Source organism: Brachyistius frenatus, unplaced genomic scaffold (genome assembly GCF_029030835.1).
Source record: "Brachyistius frenatus isolate BFR_SWC_R1_liver_20210118 unplaced genomic scaffold, ASM2903083v1 Contig_351, whole genome shotgun sequence".
Lineage (NCBI taxonomy): Eukaryota > Metazoa > Chordata > Actinopteri > Embiotocidae > Brachyistius > Brachyistius frenatus.
Window position 1 is genome coordinate 252,501 of NW_027210950.1, and position 21,705 is coordinate 274,205.

General features: G+C 50.2%; 1 protein-coding gene across 1 annotated transcript in view; it reads left to right on the forward strand.

Moving 5' to 3' along the window:
• Nucleotides 1-20,233, forward strand: part of rreb1a (ras responsive element binding protein 1a) — a 50,414-nt gene extending 30,181 nt beyond the window's left edge. The window contains 17 exon segments of the mRNA XM_069723934.1: nucleotides 440-509; nucleotides 1,443-1,532; nucleotides 1,613-1,776; nucleotides 4,240-4,375; nucleotides 5,040-5,185; nucleotides 9,594-9,783; nucleotides 9,865-10,122; nucleotides 10,436-10,880; nucleotides 10,981-12,323; nucleotides 12,326-12,675; nucleotides 12,798-12,982; nucleotides 13,063-13,245; nucleotides 13,434-13,595; nucleotides 13,915-14,064; nucleotides 14,273-14,385; nucleotides 14,526-15,201; nucleotides 15,924-20,233. Coding sequence (XP_069580035.1) covers nucleotides 440-509; nucleotides 1,443-1,532; nucleotides 1,613-1,776; nucleotides 4,240-4,375; nucleotides 5,040-5,185; nucleotides 9,594-9,783; nucleotides 9,865-10,122; nucleotides 10,436-10,880; nucleotides 10,981-12,323; nucleotides 12,326-12,675; nucleotides 12,798-12,982; nucleotides 13,063-13,245; nucleotides 13,434-13,595; nucleotides 13,915-14,064; nucleotides 14,273-14,385; nucleotides 14,526-15,201; nucleotides 15,924-16,648 — 5,386 coding nt within the window. The 3' untranslated portion in view covers nucleotides 16,649-20,233.
• The last annotated feature ends 1,472 nt before the right edge of the window (nucleotides 20,234-21,705 follow it).

The window sequence follows — 21,705 nt, forward strand, 5'->3', positions numbered from 1 at the left end:
GGGTCAGTCGGACAACAGAATAAAGTCAAATAAACGTCTCAAAATCTGCACCGAAGACTTCAGTGTTGCAGTAATCCAGATAGTCAACTGTACGTTTATGGGTGCGCTACAAACAGGAAGTAGGAATAGTTCATTCGACCACTTTTAACGTCAACAAACAAAACAGGGTTTAAATCCCAGCGCGCTGAAAAGCAGGAAGTCGTGTCAGATGTAATTACAGCTGCTCACGTGTGTTCTGGACCGGATTAAAATCACAGAGCAGGACAGGAGATATAAAAACACCCAGAACAGGTCTGAACATCCAAACAATCAATCATTTGTGCACATTATTTATCTGATCGTTTCCTCTCAGGCTCTGCAGGTTTATTTTTAAAACACTGGTTTTGTTAATGTACCTTTGAATGAACCAACTCATCTTTTTCTCCTTCTTGTTCTGCAGTCCTTCACCCGCCAAGTCGCTCACGGCGGCCATGAGAGCTCCGCCCAGCCGCAACGCACGACGCAACCCGGTACGCAACACACTCTGTTAACTCCGCCTCCATCTGTCGCTTCTTCTCGTCGCCTTTCCTCGTCTCCTTCTTGTTACGTTTTGTTGTCTTCTGTCCTCGTTTCCTTCCCTTTTTTCATGTCCTCTCCTTGTCTCTTCTCCTTATCTTCATCTTTTTGCCTCGTCACTGTTGTGCGTTCCTTTTCTCCCATCATGCACTCTGGCATTCCACGTCGCGTCATCACTTCCTGTGGCTTAAACAGGAAAAGGGAAGTGCTGTGTGTGTGTGTGTGTGTGTGTGTGTGTGTGTGTGTGTGTGTGTGTGTGTGTGTGTGTGTGTGTGTGTGTGTTGTGGGGGAAGGGGGGTCATGTGTAGAGATTGTTTTCCCAACGTTTCCTCAGCAGAGCAGCACTGATATGTGAAACCACGATAGTGAGGACGTTGGTGTTTTGTGAGGACGCGTGTCCATTCCGTCACGCGTGTTCAGGGTCCTCACAATGCACCTTGTTAACACGGGTCCCCACAAGGAAGCAGCACAAACACGCGTGTGTGTAGCGCCTCAGATGGTTTTGTAGCTGGATACGATGCATCAGGTCAAACTGAGGCTCCATCAAACCACATCTGGACTCGACTGCTGGGCCACAAACACGCTGCTCCACACGGTAGCATCACGTGACTGGCACACGCTAATGTACCGCCAATCACACGGACTCTCCAGATTCATGTAACGACACTAAATATTGACAGGAAACATATTTGGGAGCAATTAAAGAACAAAAAAAAGTTTGACTCAAACATCAACATGAGAGGGGCGGGGCTTATTACCTACACTGCAACCAGCCACCAGGGGGCAATCCAGATATTTTGGCCTCTTGTCTTTTTTGTTGTTGTTTGTACCATATTAACATGTATGTTTGTTTATGTTGTGTGTTATTGTTTATTTTTATTTATCAGGAGACCAAAGACGACAGCTCAGCGTTTATCTGTCCGCTGTGTGATAAGGACTGTCTAACGCAGCACCAGCTGACCATGCACATCAGACAGGTGAGGCGTCGCCACGGTGATGATGTCATAATAACAATAGCGACGAGTTGATGCTGAGTCGTGCGTCTTCGTCTCCGCAGCACAACGCCGACACCGGAGCGACGGACCACTCCTGCAGCATCTGTGGGAAGTGCCTGAGCTCGGCCTCGTCGCTCGACCGCCACATGCTGGTTCACAGCGGCGAGAGGCCGTACAAGTGCAACATCTGTGGACAGACGTTCACCACCAACGGCAACATGCACAGGTGCTGCAACACACACACACACACACACACACACACACACACACACACACACACACACACACACACACACACACACACACACACACACACACACATTGGTGGGGAAAATTAAAATGTTCACAGTTGTTTTGATCCACTCCCGTTTGCCCCGTTAAAGCTGCTTCATCACACAGTTAACAGAAACTCAACACTTCCTGTGTCCGTTTCAAATTAAAAGCCTAGACAGAAACTTGTCAATACTTAACGAGGCTTTTATTTTGAAAATATTCATAGGGAAAATGTTGCGATTGAAGTTGGATGTTTAAAACGAAGCAGAATTACATTGTTGACGTCATCAAGTGAAAGTGATTGAAATATACGTTATTGATGAACCTTAGAAATGAAGCCACGACTTTAACCCACAAGGCACTACACCGCTGAACTTCCTGCTCCCTGCTGACCAATCAGAAGTGAGCATCAGGGCACACACACACACACACACACACACACACACACACACACACACACACACACACACACACACACACACACACACACACACACACACACACACACACACGGGCAGAGGAAGTTAGCGTTTAACCCAATCCTCAGTCATCCATGATGGACTGAACCCAAAATGGTCCTGCGTGTGTGGGAGGGAGAGGCGGGGAGGGGGGCGCAGGGGGGTTGACACAGGAAGTGGGGACAACTTTAAACAACCCACCCTCATCTCCAATACACACACACACACACACACACACACACACACACACACACACACACACACACACACACACACGGAGAGAACAACGCCCAGTCATTTATCAGTGATGTCCAGCCTCCAGCGTCAGACCCAACGGTCCCTGCAGCCGTGTGTGTGTGTGTGTGTGTGTGTGTGTGTGTGTGTGTGTGTGTGTGTGTGTGTGTGTGTGTGTGTGTGTGTGTGTGTGTGTGTGTGTGTGTTTTACTGAATGTTCGGTGTCTTCTCTGAGTGAGTCTTGTGTCTCCGCGGTGACGGTATGAGGAGATGTGGGCAGGAAGGAATGACCGTAGGACGACGGAGACACAGACATCTGCTGCAGCTTTCTTCATCCGTGTGTGTGTGTGTGTGTGTGTGTGTGTGTGTGTGTGTGTGTGTGTGTGTGTGTGTGTGTGTGTGTGTGTGTGTGTGTGTGTGTGTGTGTGTGTGTGTGTGTGTGTGTGTGTGTGTGTGTGTGTGTTTGTGTTGTCTGTGTTTCTGGGTGTTGAGTTGGTGGACAGACACTCTGTTCTTCTTCTGTTGTTCTGTCAGAGTTTTATAAAACTGAAGAGAGACGGACGCTGATTTACAATGCAAACTGGTTGGGGGGGGGGGCGGGGGGGACAGCCAACAGCCTCTCTGTAAAAAAAGATTTTACATCTTATATTGCTGCGGTAGGAAAAGAAAGGGGGGGTAGCATCCTTTTATAATGAGGAAGACTTTCCTGCTCGTCTTCAAACAGGAGGAGGAGGAGGAGGCAGGAAACAGAAACAGTTTCCTTTCCTTGTTGATGATGATGAAGATGATGATGAAGATGAGAATGTTTCCCTGTCTTTGTTTCTTCTTCTTCCCTGTGTCCTCTTCTTGTTCCTCGTTTCCTCTCCTTGTTTCCTTTCCTTCTTGTTTCCTTTCCTATCCTTGTTGATGAAGATTGCCAGGGTTCTCCTTTCCTTTCTCACCGCTTCTTTATTTTTTTGTTTTTCCTACATCCTTTTTTAAACGTTTCCTCTTTTCCTCTGTGTGTGTGTGTGTGTGTGTGTGTGTGTGTGTGTGTGTGTGTGTGTGTGTGTGTGTGTGTGTGTGTGTGTGTGTGTGTGTGTTTTGTGTGTGTGTGTGTGTACAGTGACATGTGCGGTTGAGCAGCTGTTTGCGACTCAAACACACACGTCGGTCAGGATTGTGTGTCTGCTGACTCGGCATGTTTGCTGCCCTCTGATTGGTCGGCCGCTGTGTCACCGTACAGTTCGAACCGAGCAGACTTTGCTCTGGTTGGACCGCCTCCTCTCCTGCACTCTGATTGGTTGATGAGCAGCTTCCCGTCAGCTGGTCTGAGATCTGCTGACTGCGGGTGTCAGGACCTCTTATGGGCGTCCAGCCTGCTGCCTGTCGGTCTATTAATAGAAGACAGGGTCGCCTCCTCCTCCTGCCTCCTTTTTTCCTTACCTCCTTCTCTCCTTCCCTCAGCTGTCCTCCTGTCTTTTATCTCCTTGTTTCCTCTCCTTGTTTCCTCCCCTCTTTTAACTCCTGTAACCTGACACCTTCGCTGCAGCTACAGGAGAGCTGGACGACCTTTATGAACACAAACACACATGCTGACGGGCCACTGTAGCCCCGCCCCCTCTGTTGTCCGTCACCGCTGACAGACAGGGTAGCAATGTTACCCAGAATTCCTGGCGGTCTGCCGTGACTCCGTGTGACGTTTGACCTTTTAATCGTGACCTTCGACCCTCTCCGTCTCTCAGACACATGAAGATCCACGAGAAGGACCCGGCCAGCGGCCTGCTGCCCGTCAGCCCCCCCTCCCCCAACAAGCGGCGCCGTCCGTCTGTCAAGAGGAGGCAGGAGGAGGAGAACGGGGAGGAGCCTCCCACCAAGAAGGTAGGAACACCACATCTCAGTCTGATGATGATGAAGATGATGATGATGATGATGATGGTGATGATGATGGTGATGATGATGATGATGATGATGATGCATGAAGATGCTGGTGATGATGATGATGATGGTGATGATGATGATGCATGAAGATGCTGGTGATGATGGTGATGATGATGATGATGGTGATGATGATGATGGTGATGATGATGATGATGGTGATGATGATGATGATGATGCTGGTGATGGTGATGATGATGGTGATGATGATGATGCATGAAGATGCTGGTGATGATGGTGATGATGATGATGGTGATGATGATGATGATGCATGAAGATGCTGGTGATGATGATGGTGATGATGATGATGATGATGATGGTGATGATGATGATGCATGAAGATGCTGGTGATGATGATGATGGTGATGATGATGATGGTGATGATGATGATGCATGAAGATGCTGGTGATGATGATGATGATGGTGATGATGGTGATGATGATGATGGTGATGATGATGATGCATGAAGATGCTGGTGATGCTGGTGATGATGGTGATGATGATGATGCATGAAGATGCTGGTGATGATGATGGTGATGATGATGATGGTGATGATGATGATGCATGAAGATGCTGGTGATGATGGTGATGATGATGGTGTGTTCAGGTGGTGGAGGTCGCGGCGGGCGAGGAGGCGGCGGCGGTCCGCGGTTCGGAGGAGGAGCTTCTTCCGTGTCCAATCTGCTTCAAGACCTGCAACTCCAGACTGGACCTGGACGCTCACATGGACGCTCACCCCGATACGGCACTCAGGTACCTTCATCACCCTCCTCCTCTTCATCATCCTACTCTTCTTTATCTTTATCTTCATCATCTTCATCTTCAACTCTCTTCTCATCTACTTGAACTTTTTCCTCCTCTTTCTATCCTCTTCTCTCCTTGTTTCCTCTCCTTGTTTCCTCTCCTTGTTTCTTCCACTCAGACTCCCACAATCCTTTGCTTCCTACCCACAGATCTGGCAGTAGTGTAAGAAAGTAACTAAGTACATTTACTCGAATACTTCAGTTTAGTTTTAAGAGTTTAAAACAACAACAACAACAGCTGATAAAACACATGAATGTAGATGAGCTGGAGGAAGAGGGATGAAGAGGAGGAGGAGGAGGAGGAGGAGGAGGGATGAAGAGGAGTCTAGTAAGTTAGCAGGCCAGATAGAAACAACTTAATAAGTCAGAGAGGAGGAGGTGCTCGGCTGGGCACCGTTGCTATGAGAACACCCCCTCCCCTTCGGAAAAAAAACCACCGTCTGTCACCATGGCAACACAACTCATTACACACACACAGAGCGAGTTCAAAGTTTAAGGCGTGTTTGTCATGTTGACTTTTAGTCATGGAGGAAAAAAAAAATCAAAGAAGGAAGGAAGGAAGGAAGGGAAAAGGAGAGATGGAAGGAAGGAAGGAAGGAAGGAAGCCAAAAGAAGGATGAAAGGATGGATGAATGAAAGGAAAGAGCATTGACAGAAGACAGAAGAGTGAAGGGAACAAGGAAAAGAAAGAAGAAGGAACAAGGGAGGAAGGAAAGAGAGCAAGGATAGCAAGAAGGAAAGAAGGAGGAAATAAAAGAAAGAATAAAAGAGGGAGAGAAGGAGGTCAGCAGGCGGCGCTGAGCTCGTTATGGAGGAAGGACAATATTTAGCTGTAAATCCTCACTAATCAGTCTGTAAGAGGATCGACTGCAGGAAGGAGGGAAGGAGGGAAGGAAGGAAGGAAGGAATGAAGGATGGATGGAAGGAGGGAAGGAAGGATGAATGGATGGAAGGAAGGAAAGATGGATGGAAGGAGGAAAGGAAGGATGGATGAATGGAGGGAATGAAGGATGGATGGAAGGAGGGAAGGAAGGAGGGAGTGAAGGATGGATGGAAGGAGGGAAGGAAGGATGGATTGATGGAGGGGGGATGGATGGATGGAGGGAGGGAAGGAAAGGAAGGATGGATGGATGGATGGATGGATGGATGGATGGATGGATGGATGGATGGATGGATGGATGGAGGGAGGGAAGGAGGGAGTGAAGGATGGATGGAAGGAGGGAAGGAAGGATGGATGGAAGGAGGGAAGGAAGGATGGATGGAAGGATGGATTGATGGAGGGGGGATGGATGGAGGGAGGGAAGGGAAGGAAAGGAAGGATGGATGGAGGGAGGGAAGGAAGGATGGATGGAAGGAGGGAAGGAAAGAGGGAGTGAAGGATGGATGGAAGGAGGGAAGGAAGGATGGATGGAAGGATGGATTGATGGAGGGGGGATGGATGGAGTGAAGGACGGAAAGGAAGGATGGAGGAAAGGAAGGATGGAAGGAAGGAGGGAGTGAAGGATGGATGGAAGGAGGGAAGGAAGGATGGATGGATGGAAGGATGGATTGATGGAGGGGGGATGGATGGAGGGAGGGAAGGGAAGGAAAGGAAGGATGGATGGAGGGAGGGAAGGAAGGATGGATGGATGGATGGATGGAGGGAGGGAGGGAGGGAGGGAGGGAGGGAGGGAAGGGAAGGAAAGGAAGGATGGAGGGAGGGAGGGAGGGAAGGAAGGATGGGGAGGGATGGAGGGAGGGAGGGAAGGATGGATGGATGGATGGATGGATGGATGGATGGAGGGAGGGAAGGAAGGGAAGGATGGAGGGAAGGAGGGAAAGGAAAGATGGAGTGAAGGACGGAAAGGAAGGATGGAGGAAAGGAAGGATGGAAGGAAGGATGTAACCTTGGATAACTCTGTTTACTCGAAGCACTCAAGTTTTTAGCAGCTTTTCATCAGCACTCTACAGAATTACAAACATGGCCTCCGTCGTAACTCGGTTTCATTTATATCCATAAAACTTTCTTCTAAAGTCATTTTAAACTTTTTATTTTTGATGTCTTAAAACTTTTTTCTTGAGCTGATTGATTTCTTCACAAACGGAGCGAGATGTTCGACTCTGTTGGAAACATGACTCAGAGGCTCGATTCAAAATCAAACACATCGGACATTTATTCTTGGAAGAAGGAGCAACTCCACCCCTCCAAGAGAACTCCACCCCTCCAAGAGAACTCCACCCCTCCAAGAGAACTCCACCCCTCCAAAGAGAACTCCACCCCTCCAAGAGAACTCCACCCCTCAAAGAGAACTCCACCCCTCAAAGAGAACTCCACCCCTCCAGGAGAATTCCACCCCTCCAAGACAACTCCACCCCTCAAGGAGAACTCCACCCCTCCAAGACAACTCCACCCCTCCAGGAGAACTCCACCCCTCCAAGAGAACTCCACCCCTCCAGGAGAACTCCACCCCTCAAAGAGAACTCCACCCCTCCAGGAGAACTCCACCCCTCCAAGAGAACTCCACCCCTCCAGGAGAACTCCACCCCTCCAAGAGAACTCCACCCCTCCAGGAGAACTCCAAGGAGAACTCCACCCCTCAAAGAGAACTCCACCCTCAAAGAGAACTCCAAAGAGAACTCCACCCCTCCAGGAGAATTCCACCCCTCCAAGACAACTCCACCCCTCAAGGAGAACTCCACCCCTCCAAGAGAACTCCACCCCTCCAGGAGAACTCCACCCCTCAAGGAGAACTCCACCCCTCCAGGAGAAACCCCTCAAAGAGAACCACCCCTCCAGGAGAACTCCACCCCTCCAAGAGAACTCCACCCCTCCAGGAGAACTCCACCCCTCCAAGAGAACTCCACCCCTCCAGGAGAACTCCACCCCTCAAGGAGAACTCCACCCCTCAAGGAGAGGTGTCCAGCAGGGCTCCAGATGTCCTCCGTAGTTCAGCTTTATACAGTGTGACCAACAGTCACCTCCGTTGCCTTTGTCTCTGCTTTCGTATGGTAACACAGAGTTGTTTAGGTCACAACATGAGGACACCGGAGTCGTTGATTAGATGCAGAAAGTCAAACAAAAAGAAATCACTTGCAAATAAGACAGAAACCAGAAGAGACTTTTCGGAGCCACGATGCAAACAAGAGGAGACAAATCTTTTTTTACATCACTCACTGATGGATGTTAAATTTTTAGAAAAGTCAATGGACTTCTGAATGAGGTTTAATAAACTTCTGAAAACTTTAGTTTTTTTTTTACTTTGGATCTTCTTGAAATTTACAACCTTAAAATTATTATTATTTTTTTTTTTAAACAATCAATTGAAGAACAATTTTCTGTTATTAATTTCCTCAAAGTCGACTAATCAAGAGGATGTGAAGGGAGAAGCTGCTCAACAAGTGCCGGTCCACATATGGTCCAGACTCTCCTCCCTCCAACCCCCTCCAAAAAAAAAAAAAAATCCTCCAAGGGGATTACACACACACACACACACACACACACACACACACACACACACACACACACACACACACACACACACACACACACACACACACACACACACACACACACACACACACACACACACACACGTGCGCTCGGGATGTGATAAGAGTGTGTGACTGCAGCAGACACTGAGCAGCTGTCCTCTCAGTGCTTAACGAGAGCCGGACCAGAGTTATCAGAGAAACACACACACACACACACACACACACACACACACACACACACACACACACACACACACACACACACACACACACACACACACACACACAGGTCTGTCATGCAGTGCCTGTGGGGACCCACGTTGGCCGAACACACACGGTCGTCCCCAGTTACCTGCAGGTCACTAAAGCTTTAAAAAAAAAAAAAAAAAACATGTAAATATAGAAATATTTACATCCCCAACTTGCTGCATGTTAAACAGATGAAATCAGCAGAGCAAATGCAAAAATAAGAGAAATAATTATAATAAATATTAAACACATACGTAAATGAAATAAAGGCATTGAGCTCGTATAAATAAAATAAATGACAACGAAAGAATAAAACATTAACATAAACGTCGACACCTGAAATCTGCTTTGCGGGGAAAAAGGACAAAATGATAAAAAAAAAACCCGATGTGGATCTGAAACTCAGATGAGAGAAACGTGGAGAAATGTTGCCTCCTGGTGGCCAAATGTGGAACCGCAGCTATGCAGATCCCATGAAGTGGTGACTTTTTGTGTTTGCTCCCTCCATATTTTCAACGCTGGTATGTTTTGGTGTAAAACTTTCTTCTCCGCGGATACGAGTCGGTTTTCGTTGGTTTTATCGCGTGACGCTCGCAGACGCTAAGAAAATGTTTCATTTGTTTCGTTTGTGTGCGTAGGTGTGATTTCTGCTGCCTCTCCTTCCGAACCCACCGCGGTCTGTTGCGTCACAACGCCGGGGTTCATAAGCTCCTCCCCCAGGACCCGAGCGGCCGCCCCTTCATCCAGAACAACCCCTCCATCCCCACCGGCTTCAACGACCTGGCCTTCATCGACTTCTCCTGCAAGAAGTTTGCTCACATCGCGCAGGTATCCGTCCGTCCGTCCGTCCGTCTGCTCGGTTGTTGTCGGATTTCAGGTTTTTTTAACGAGGTCTTTGTGTTGGTGAAGGTTTGGTGTGAGACCAACCTGCGTCGCTGCATCAGCAAGTTCCACCGGTTCGTCTGCGACTGCTGCGACAAGGCGTTCCCCCTTCGCTCGGCCTTGGACCTCCACAAGAGCACCTCCCACGGCGACGCGCCCGCCGAGGAGACGACGGCCGGGGAGGCGGACCGAGCGGAAAACGAGCGGGGGGACGCCGAGAAAGAAGCCACGCCCCCGCAGCAGGCCAGCTTCCTGGAGGCGCTCGGCCTTCAGCACATTTCTAAGGTACGCTTTGGACGAAAGTTACACATCCACGAAGAATTACTAAACTGTGCTGATTTTGAGACTTTTCTCTCTCGGTCCAACATTTGGAGTAACCAGCACCTGTAAAAGTAAAAGACGGGAATATTCAGGCAGCACTGAACTCACCAGAGAGATAACTGTCTGAGTTCAAAACGATCGGACACCAAAGAGTTGAATTTACGTGGTGGAGAAGCGGCGGGAACTTGAGTCGGACCGAGAATCGACCCGTGGCTTTCCAAGCTTTCAGAAACTCGTGTTCCAGATGTTGAGTGCAAACTTGTTTTTTCTTCCTCAGGTGAAGTCGGGTCCCACCGACGATGAGATCCATCAGGCCCACCTGGACAGCATCAAGGTGATCCACGTGGAGCCTCCGTCCTTCAGCCTCCCCCAGGAGCCGGCGTCGGCCTTCCTGTCCGGAGGTCTGGGTCTGAGCTTCGGACTCGGCGGGCTGGCGGCTCTCAGCATCCCTCTGAAGGACCCGGGCTCGGCCCTGCAGGGTCTCTCCCAGCGAGACGCCCTCAGCCTGCTCTCCCTGCAGCCCTTCCCGACCGGCTTCCTGCTGCAGCCCGACGGCGGCGCCGCGGCGGCCAGCGCCGCCTCGTCGGGCGTCAAACCCGGAGAGGCGGGTGGAGCCGGGATCATGGAGCTGGCCGACATCCAGCAGATCCTCAAAGTGGCGACTGCAGCGCCCAATCAGATGGGACTTCCACCTCTGGCCAAAGCTCCCGGATTCTTGAGAGGTGGGTGTCGAGAGGGAGGTTCTGGTTCTGGTTCTGGTTCTGGTTCTGGTTCTGGTTCTGGTTCTGGTTGGTGTGCTGATGGTTTGTGTCCCTCCTCCAGGTCCGGTCCAGGCTCAGAAGGCGATGCCTCCACTGAAGCCCAAACCTCCCATCAGCCCTCGCTCCAGCCTCACGGCGACGACTCCCCCCACCCTGCAGAGCTCCCAGCAGGCCTCACTGGGCTGCATCAGCCCCAGCCTGCCCCCCCCCACCCACGGCCTCTTCAAAACGCCTTCCTCCTCGTCCTCCTCCTCTTCCTCCTCCTCCTCTTCGTCAGGCAGCAACGGAGGACAGATGGACGCCGAGTGTATGGGCGACGCTCACACGCCGCCGTCGTCGTCCGATTCGCCGCCGGCCGCCACCACAGCTGTGCACGAGGAGGCGGGGCTTAGCGGCAGAAAGCCGGGAACCAAAGGAGGGAACAACGCCGGCTCGGCTAAAGGCTCGTTCCCGTGCCGCTTCTGCGACCAGGTGTTCTCCTTCTCCGGCGTCCTGCAGGCTCACATGCGCTTCCACCTCGGCATCCTGCCGCACCAGTGCAACATCTGCGACTACGTAGCGCCGGACAAAGCCACGCTGATCCGTCACCTGCGGACGCACAGCGGCGAGCGGCCGTACGTCTGCCGGGTCTGCCACTACCCGTTCACCGTCAAGGCCAACTGCGAGCGCCACCTCAGGAAGAAGCACGCCAAGACCTCGAGGAAGGACATCGAGAAAAACATCAAGTACGTCACCTCCACCGCCACCGCGGCAGCGATCACCGCCACCACCACCACCCAGGACACGGAGACGGGCTGCACCGGCGCCGAGACCACCTGCCGGTTCTGCGGCGAGGACCTGAAGACGTACCGGGCGCTGCAGATCCACCTGCGCACGCACAACGGCTGCCAGAGGAAGCCCTTCGAGTGCCGGCGATGCGGCGCCGCCTTCCTGGCCAAACGCAACTGCATCCACCACCTGCTGAAGCAGCACCCGGAGGTGCAGGAGAGGGAGATCGAGGAGCACATCGCCACGCTGCTGCCCGCCGCCGGCGCCGGCCGCACCGCTCCGGTGAACCCGACGGCGTTGAACGGGATCGGTCAGGCGCTGCAGGCGGTGAAGGTGGAGGAGCTGCCCGGCGCGGGTTATCCCACAGACCTGGACCAGCCGCTCGACTTCTCCTCCAAGAGCCGCGGAGGCGGCGGCAGCCTCGCCGGGTCGCCCGGGGTCAAACTGGAGAACGCGTCCCCGACCTTCGACTGCTCGTCTCTGGACCAACCCATCGACCTCTCCATCCCCAGCAAGAGGCAGCGGAGGGAGGCGGCGGGCGAGAGGAAGGAGATCAAGACGGAGCAGAGCGGCAGCAGCATCGTGGAGCAGCAGCAGCTCGCCGTGTCCAAGGACGACAAGACGGCGAGCGCCCTGCCCCCCTGCACCCGCACCCCCAGCTCGGCTGCTACCAGCTCCCCCCCGGATCCACCCCTCCCCCCGCCTCCCTGCCCGGCTCCGCGCGGGCCCAGCGCCTCAAACCGCTGCTGCCCAAACCCAGCGCCTCCTCGGCGCCCTGCACGTCTCTGAAGGAGCTGCCTCCGCTCGCCTCCATCGCTCAGATCATCCACTCCGTCTCCGGAGCGCCCGACCTGCTGAAGAGGGAGGCGGCCTCGCTGGAGGGGAAACTGGGCGTCGCCTCCTCTCCGGCCGACTCGTCCGCCGACGCCCCCGGACCCTCTGACCTCCTGGAGGCGCCGAGCGAGGAGGTCCATGAGGGATCTTCCAGGTATGTGACTTTCATTGAAAAAAACCCAAAACATTTCTATTTTACCCTGTGGTGGATCAGCTCTGATCCCCCTTCTTCCCTTCCTCCTCCTCCTCCCGCTTCTCCTTTCCTCCCCCTCGCAGCCACAGGAGGAGGTCCAGGAAGAAGCCGGCCGCCGTGGTGCTGAAGGAGAAGGTTGTGAGCGGCGGCATCGACCTGGAGTCCAGCGGGGAGTTCGCCAGCGTGGAGAAGATGCTCGCCACCACCGACACCAACAAGTTCAGCACCTACCTGCAGACGGGCGACGCCGACCTGGGAGGGAAGAGAGGTACGACGCCGCCGGGGTTCAATGTTCCCGTCGCGAGTTCGTTTGCTCCGTGACGTTTAAAAACCCTCCTCTGTGAACAGATGGAGACGCAGCCGGAGGAGCGGAGGAGAAGGATGGAGGCGCGAGGGAGGAGGGGAAGCCGGCGGCGCCCAAAGGGAAGAAAAACGCCTACTCCAACTCTGTCCAGAAGATGACCTGCCCCTTCTGCCCCCGAGTGTTCCCCTGGGCGAGCTCGCTGCAGAGACACATGCTCACACACACAGGTAACACACAAATACACACACACACACACACTCTCACACACTCTCACACACTCACGCCTCTTATTCAGCGCCTCGTAGACAACCGTCAAATTAAAAAAAAAAACATACATTTTCAGGGTGTTTAAAAGTCTTTAAAAAAAGTGAATTCGGCCTCCTGAAACCCCTGAAAACGTGTCGTCGTCCTTCAGGTCAGAAGCCGTTCCCGTGTCCGAGGTGCGACGCCTTCTTCTCCACCAAGTCCAACTGCGAGCGCCACCTGCTGCGGAAACACGGCGAGACGCATCGGACGCTGCGACGCAACGGTGCCCTCGCGAAGAAGGACGGCGATGAGGGCTCGCACGACAGCGCCGGTCAGAAAAAATAAAATCTACTAGCTTCATTTTAACGCCACGGTTTTTACTAATAACGTCTTTTTAGATCTAAACTGATTTGTTTCCTTAAAAAAAACAAAAAACTTTCATGGTTTGTTTTTATGATTTTTGGAGAATTTGGAGCCCGAAAATCAATTATTGACCAAAAATTTAGTTTCAACTTTTCCCCAAACAAACCTGAAAATCATCGAATGACCCCTTTATATTCATCTCGTGACCCCTCGTTGGGGTCCTGAACCGCAGGTTGGGAAGCACCGGTGGACGTTTTGTATTGATTGTGTTTGACGGTGTCTTGCAGACAGCCAATCGGAGACGGAGCAGGTCGCATCGGAAGCACAAGACCTCAGCAGCCCCATCGGGTCCGCGGACTCGGGCCACGCCCCCACCACGGATAACTCCTCCCCCTGTGAGAACACTCAACCAAGCCCCTCCCACAAAGCAAGCCAAGGTCAGTAAACGCCAAAGTTTTTTAGATTGTCTTTTAGACACAAATTACAACAAAGTAATTTAATATTCGTGATTTGAGCTGTAATTGATTTATTTATTTAAAATAAATACATTTATATAATAAATTAATGCTGAGTCGGACACTTTAATAAAACGTTATCGCTGGACGCATGTTTATTTAAATGTCGTGCTGACGGTTTGTGCTGCAGGTTTCAGTCCAGCTGCAGACCAGCAGGAGACAGAGACCGGCGAGCAGCCCGACCAGCAGGGGGCAGCAGAGAGCCGAACAGCGCAGGGAAAGCAGCCTTCGCTCAGCAGCAAGGTGAGTCCAGAAACGTTTTCATCCACAACATCGTGCTGCAAAGTTTCACCACAAAAACTAAATTCAATTAAATAAACCTTGTCTGACGTTGAATGTCTGTCCTCTCGATGTCCTCACGATGTCCTCTCGATGTCCTCCAGGCGGACAGCACCGACGATGACGACTGCCACAGCAACAAGAGTCTGGACCTCAACTTCGGCAAGAAGCTCATCGACTTCAAGCTCTGCACGTCCTCCTCAGGCTCCGCCCAGGAAGAACACCCCTCCTCTTCCTCCTCCTCCTCTTCATCGGCGCCCTCTACCTCTGCTCCCCCGGCAGCGACGGAGAGCCCGGAGGAGAAAGAGCGAACCTCCTCCTCTTCCTCCTCCGGCGGCCTCGCGCTGAAGCAGCCGGAGTACAAACACGTCTGTCGAGTGTGTAAGAAGAGCTTCCGATACGCCACGACGCTCGCTCGCCACGAGAGGGCGCACCTCTCCGAGGAGACTCCGCCCCCGACGGAGGAGGCCTCATCGGTGAAGGAGGAGGCGACGGAGGGCCAACACGCCGAGGAGGAGGCGACGGACGGTCAGATGGATCCGGAGGCAGAGGAAGGAGGCGCGAAGGGAGGCGAGAGTGAGGCGGGAGAGAGCGGCGAGTCGGAGGAGGAGGAGAAGGAGAAGGAGGAGAGGAGTGACGAGGAGGCGTCGGAACCAAAGAGCCTGGAGGGAGGAGAGGCGTCGGGAGGACGAGTGGACAAGAGGAAGAAGATCTGCAACGTCTGCGGGAAAAGATTCTGGTCTCTGCAGGACCTGACCCGACACATGAGGTCACACACAGGTAACACACACACACACACACACACACACACACACACACACACACACACACACACACACACACACACACACACACACACACACACACACACACACACACACACACACACACACACACACACACACACACACACACACACACACACACACACACACACACACACACACACACACACACACACACACACACACACACACACACACACACACACACACACACACACACACACACACACACACACACACACACACACACACACACACACACACACACACACACACACACACACACACACACACACACACACACACACACACACACACACACACACACACACACACACACACACACACACACACACACACACACACACACACACACACAGACACTCACACACACACACACACACACACACACACACACACACACACTCACACACACACACACACTCACACACACACACACACACACACACACACACACACACACACACACACACACACACACACACACACACACACACACACACACACACACACACACACACACACACACACACACACACACACACACACACACACACTCTCTCACACACACAGGTGTCCATGTACTTCTTTCAACAGTTCTGTAAACTTCTGGATTTGAGGAGGTCCAACTTGTTAGAACAGAGTTTTATATTTGGGTTGAACCTGAGTGTCGGTGTGTTGCTTGCGTCCGTCCAGGTGAGCGTCCGTACCAGTGTCAGACGTGTGAGCGGACCTTCACCCTGAAGCACAGCCTGGTCCGGCACCAGAGGATCCACCTGAAGCCCCGCGGAGCCGACGGATCGTCCGTCGCCAACGACGACGGCAGCGAGGACGGAGACTCGTGCGCGCCGACGCCGACCTCCACCTGCCCGCCGTCGGAGAACGAGAGCGAGTGCGGGAGCGCCGCCGCCGGAGCGAAGGAGCTGGAGGAAGAGGAGGAGGAAGAGGAGGAGGCGAAAGAGGAAGAGATGAAAGAGGAAGAGATGAAAGAGGAAGAGATGAAAGAGGAAGAGATGGAGGCTCGGCTGGACGAATCGGACGACGTTACGGCGTCCAGAGTGGAGTCGGATCCGTCCGCCGCTCCTGAAGACGAAGAGGACGAGTCCGAACGTTCGGCGACGTCGCTTCCTTCCGTCGACTCGACGCCCGGCCGCCAAGCTACTGACACAAAGACGACTACGAGTGCCGACTCCTCGGCCGGCGACCTGACATCGACGCCCGACTCGAACACCTCCAAAGACGTTCCTCCCTCCTCCTCCTCCTCCTCCTCTTCATCTTCCTCCTCCTCCTCCTCCTCCAGCGAGGCCTCGGCAGCCGGACCGACCGACGGCTTGATCCAGGGGCTGCTGGAGATTCACGCCAAGCCCCCTCTGGAGCACCTCCTGCCCAGCGGAGAGCCTCCTCTGGTGGGCGCGGACTGACGTCCCGCCCGACGACACCTCAGTGCCATACGACGGAGACGCTACGCCGGGGAGACGCTACGCCGGGGAGACGCTACGCCGGGGAGACGCTACGCCGGGGAGACGATGCAACAAAACCAGCCCGGATATTTTTCTTTTTTTGATAGAAAGACGAAAACCTCGTTTTCTTGAAGTGCCTTACTACTAGTCCGACTTCTAAGAGATGTTTTTTGCTATATCTTTATCTGCATTATTACGGAGGATGGATCTAATTTTTATAGCTTTTTATGATGACAATGATTTACATTACTATTTTTTTTGTGCGGGGAATCTATATTTCAGCAATAAAAAAATGAATAAAGTTCCGATTTATTATTGTTCTAGATTTGTTTGAGAAATGATGATCAACTTCGGAGATGCCGATGAAGCAGACAGAGAGATGGACCGTCGACATCTGCGTTAATTCTTGTATTTAAATCACAGCCCGCACGAGACCGAACAAATCCCAGTTTTTAAGATTGAAAGCTTCGGATTTAAAGCGAACTTGTCGGGAGGTTGGAGGGAACTTGACTTGTCTTCTTTTCTGGGTTCACCAGACACAGATGCTTTTTTTGTTTAAATTTCCGATGATCACCAGCCACCATCTCCGGTTTGACCAGCCGCCACTTCTGATATTATTTGTTTGAGGGGACAGAACTGAACTCGGAGGCCGTTCGGCTGGCGGTCGAAGTCGGAAGCTTTTTCGTAACTGGAAAAAACCCGCAGAAGGACGTCGTCCGCACGAGAATATTCATGAACTTGTCAAAGTCTAAATTTCTGTGTGAAAAAAACAAGAACTCCTGAAAGGGCAGAAGAAAGTGTTTTGTGTTGTCCATGTTGTCTTGTTGTTTTGTTTTTTGTTTTTTTTGTTTCGAACCCGTCACACTATCGACTTTCATCCCTCAGACGCCCTGAGTTGGTTTTGCGTGTTAATAATTTCTCATTCATAATCATTCTCAGTTGATTCCATGTGTACAGTTAAACGTGACTCGTGATGTCTCGAGGATTTTTGTTTTGTTTTTCTGCATGTGTGCGATTATAAATTGACATTTCGGGTGTCGGGAGAGGAATACTTCTGTTGGGTTTGTTTTTTTTATAACTGAACAAATCAAAAGTTTTTGTTGTGTATTTGTGTGAATGTCGTGTGACTCCCGCCTGTCTCACCGTCGCCCCCTAGTGTTGTTTGTAGGGGTCACCACAGGGCCCTCAGAGTTCTAACGATCTCCGCTAATACCTGAACGCGGGTTCAGTTTACCTCAACTTCTGCTTTTAACTGCAACCGGTGAGACGAGCAGCTGCGAGCCTTTAAATCCTACGTCTTCCTACGCAGCGCTAGCAGGATTAATGCTTTGCTAGCCTGGTTTCCACTGTGGGCCAAATCAGAGCTAGCCAGGGCTAACTCATTCATGTAGCATTCATGGACTAGCGTGTATAAGTCATTACTGGCCCGGCTTGCCGAGGCTAACTCGGCATCGGCACAAAAATATAGAATACAAGTAGAAGGGCTAAGTAATTGCTATCCCGGTTTGTGCAACACGCCTTCAACCCTCACAAGGAAAACAGTGTTCATGAGCTCACTGCAGCTTCTAGCACAAGCTAGCTGTAGTTGTTAGCCTGTGTGGAAATTAACTGAAGCTTGCTAGCTGGAGAGGAAGCGTTAACTTGGTTAACTTCTCTGGTACGGTCGGTTATCCCGAGCTAGCGCTAGTCGTTAGCCTGAACCGTGCTTAGTGGATATTCAGAAGTATAAAAACACGTGCTAGCGAGGGATCACCGACCAAACCGGTCAAGCTAACCAAAGCTTGCGTTGTGTTGTTTATTTATTTTGGTCTGGTTATGATCAGTTAGCTCCAGCTAGCTTGCTAGTTTGCGTTAACCGACCAGATCTGACGACATCAACACGTTGAGATCAGCTAACTGCATTTCTAGCTAGCAGCGGGCCTAGCTAGTTTCCTGACAGTATTATGAGTCGACCTGAGTCGACCCCGGACGAATATTTATCCCCGTTTGAGTTGTAACTGCTGTTCTCGTCTGTCCCGACACGAAGAAAAGCTAAAACAACAACTTTCTAATCACTATTTGAGGCGTACTTGTGTTGATTCTTCATCGCCGAGGTTACTTGTGTTGATTCTTCATCGCCGAGGTTACTTGTGTTGATTCTTCATCGCCGAGGTTACTGGACAACCGACAGACTTGGTTGTGATTCTGGCTTTAGTGACAATCAGTTGTAATCAAATGTCAAAAAACATTAAAAAAAAAAACCAACAAAAAAAGAAGAATTTACTAAAAACCTTCAGCTGCATCTCAGTGATTTCTAGATGGAAGGCGTGAATAGGGACGGACGGACGGACGGACGGACGGACGGACGGACGGATGAATGAATGAACGGAGGGATGAACGGAGGGATGAATGGAGGGATGTGGGTTTAGGTTTTGTGTTCTTGAACTGCACACGCAAACAAACAAGTCAAAGGGCTAAATTTTGACCTTAACCGGACGTTTCTATCCAAAAGGGCGTTGAGGGTTTTCTGAGCCCGACGTCGTGACCACCAGGGGGCGACGGGGAGCGCGACTGGGTTTTCTTTGTTTTTCCGTGCGAGGATGAATTTAGCTAATTTTTCTTCTTGTACATTTGTGTCTTTTTTTTTATATCAAGCAACCTCAAAAGCAAATCGAACCTCAGTGGCTCATAACGGAACTGTAAGGTGACGGCGGTCACTCACGTAGTCGGTGGAGGAAAACATCCGGAAAATAAAGCCAGAAATGTTGAACAACCACAACTTCCGACTGTCTGACCGACTGTTCGTTGCCGTGAACTGGCACTAACAACTTCCAAAACTACTACTACTACTTTAGTACTACTAACGTTGGACTATTGCGACACAATCAAGAGAGAAAGGGGTCCGTTTCCTTCAGTCTGTCAAATAAAAAGATATTTAAGGTGAATTACGACAAAGGTTTTAAAAGCTCATTTTCCTTTTGAAGCCGTCTGTTCAGGATAAAATCAGTTTCTTCAAAACGTTCAGTTTTACTGATCCAACCGAAGTCTTTGTGGCAGAAAAGTTGACACCCAAACATTTAGATAGCGAGCAAATATGTCAGTTGAAGTGTTTCTGAGTGTTTGAGGTATTTGACCTCTTCAGAAAACGACGAACATTCACGCCAGTCGGAAAACGTACCAACACGAGTCGGTCAAAATCTTTACAACAAAAGCTCTTCGAGCTAGCGCGCTAGCTTTCTGCTTTTCATCAGCTTGGTCAAAATGGCAAAAATAAGTTGACACAAGATGTTTTCTACCTTTTTGATTCCTTTTCTCAACTATTTGTATATTTTTATACCTTTGTGGGGAAGTTTATACAATAAAAATGAGGAAGATGCTACAGAGGTAGTAATACGCTAATGGTCGACTTCGTGCGGACGGTGAACTGAATCAGCATTTTATTTTTCTAATTTGTCCAAAATTAAACAAGATATAAGAGTTGTGTTGATGAACTCGAGCTAATTTATGGAAATTATTTTTGTTCTGCAGCAGAAGCTCGCCATCGGAGAAACCTTCAACAAAATCGACGCTAACCAGAATTAATAAGAATTACGTTAAATTTCGGCGTTATTTATTTAAATTTTCGGTTTCAGTGAAGGAGCTGTCCCTTTCTCTCTCTGAACTATTTCCTGGTTCGTTAGCTCTCCCTGTACACCTTCTCCTTCGGGAACGTGTGTGTGTGTGTGTGTGTGTGTGTGTGTGTGTGTGTGTGTGTGTGTGTGTATGTGTGTGTGTGTGTGTGTGTGTGTGTATGTGTGTGTGTGTGTGTGTGTGTGTATATATGTGTGTGTGTGTGTGTATATATGTATATGTGTGTGTGTGTGTGTATATATATGTGTGTGTATATGTGTGTGTGTGTGTGGGTGTGGGTGTGTGTGTGTGTGTGTGTGTGTATGTGTGTATGTGTGTGTGTGTGTGTGTGTGCGCATGCGCTCGGCCATATGAATACTGGACTTCCATTCGAATGCACATGGACTGTTTTTAAATGTATTTATTTGGAGCCCAGATGTGTGTGCGTGTGTGTGTGTGTGTGTGTGTGTGTGTGTGTGTGTGTGTGTGTGTGTGTGTGTGTGTGTGTGTGTGTGTGTGTGTGTGTGTGTGTGTGTGTGTGTGTGTGTGTGTGAGCTTAGTTTCTACAATGACTTGAGAAGAAGCCATGTATTAAAAATGATCACATTTATGCTGCAGAACTGTTTTGGTGAACTGATGGTTTGTGCCGTGGACTAACCGGCTTGCCGTAGCGCGGCGGCGGCCGAGCTGCGAATCGAACTGGCAATAAAATTTTTTTTTTTTTTTTTTAAATCCCTCTGAATCCAAAAAGCTTTATGTAGATCTCCTGTATATGAGTTGAGAACAGACTGTGGGTCTATTGGTTCTATTGTTGTTTATTTGTAGTTTGGCTGAGAAATGTTTTTTTTTGTCGTGTTTATTTTTTTTTTCTCCATGACATATAAATGCGTATAAAACTGTGAAAATCCATTGTGTTCAGTTAAAGGGTGAGTTTTAGGTTAGTTTTTTTTTTTTTGCATGGTAATCTAATTTGTTCAATTATGGATGATTTTCTTTCTTTCTCCATCAATTCTACACACATATATATATATGAATATAAAATATATATAATCTCGCTCTCAGGGTCTTTCACAAATCCATTATTCAAAATACTTCATGTTCTTATTTCCTGAGTTGCAACTTGTCCTGATGACTTTTTGTCTTTTTTTTCGATACTGATTCAGAACTGTCAATCACTACATTTAGCACTTGACTGTGAACTCGTCATCGCCTAACAGAGAAGATGTGGTCTAAAATTTTGGTGATTTAAAGCCAGAAAATTCTTGTTTTTGGTTCTGTTCTCACTCTGGGTTTTGCTTTAAAACCTTTTCGGCTTTGTTTATGAGTTTTTTACCCTCTTGTGTGACTTTGTGTCCCGGTCCGAGGTCAAAGGGAACGTCGGAGAGGAGATTGAAAAACACGAACATGCTGGACCTCAATCAGTAAAAGCA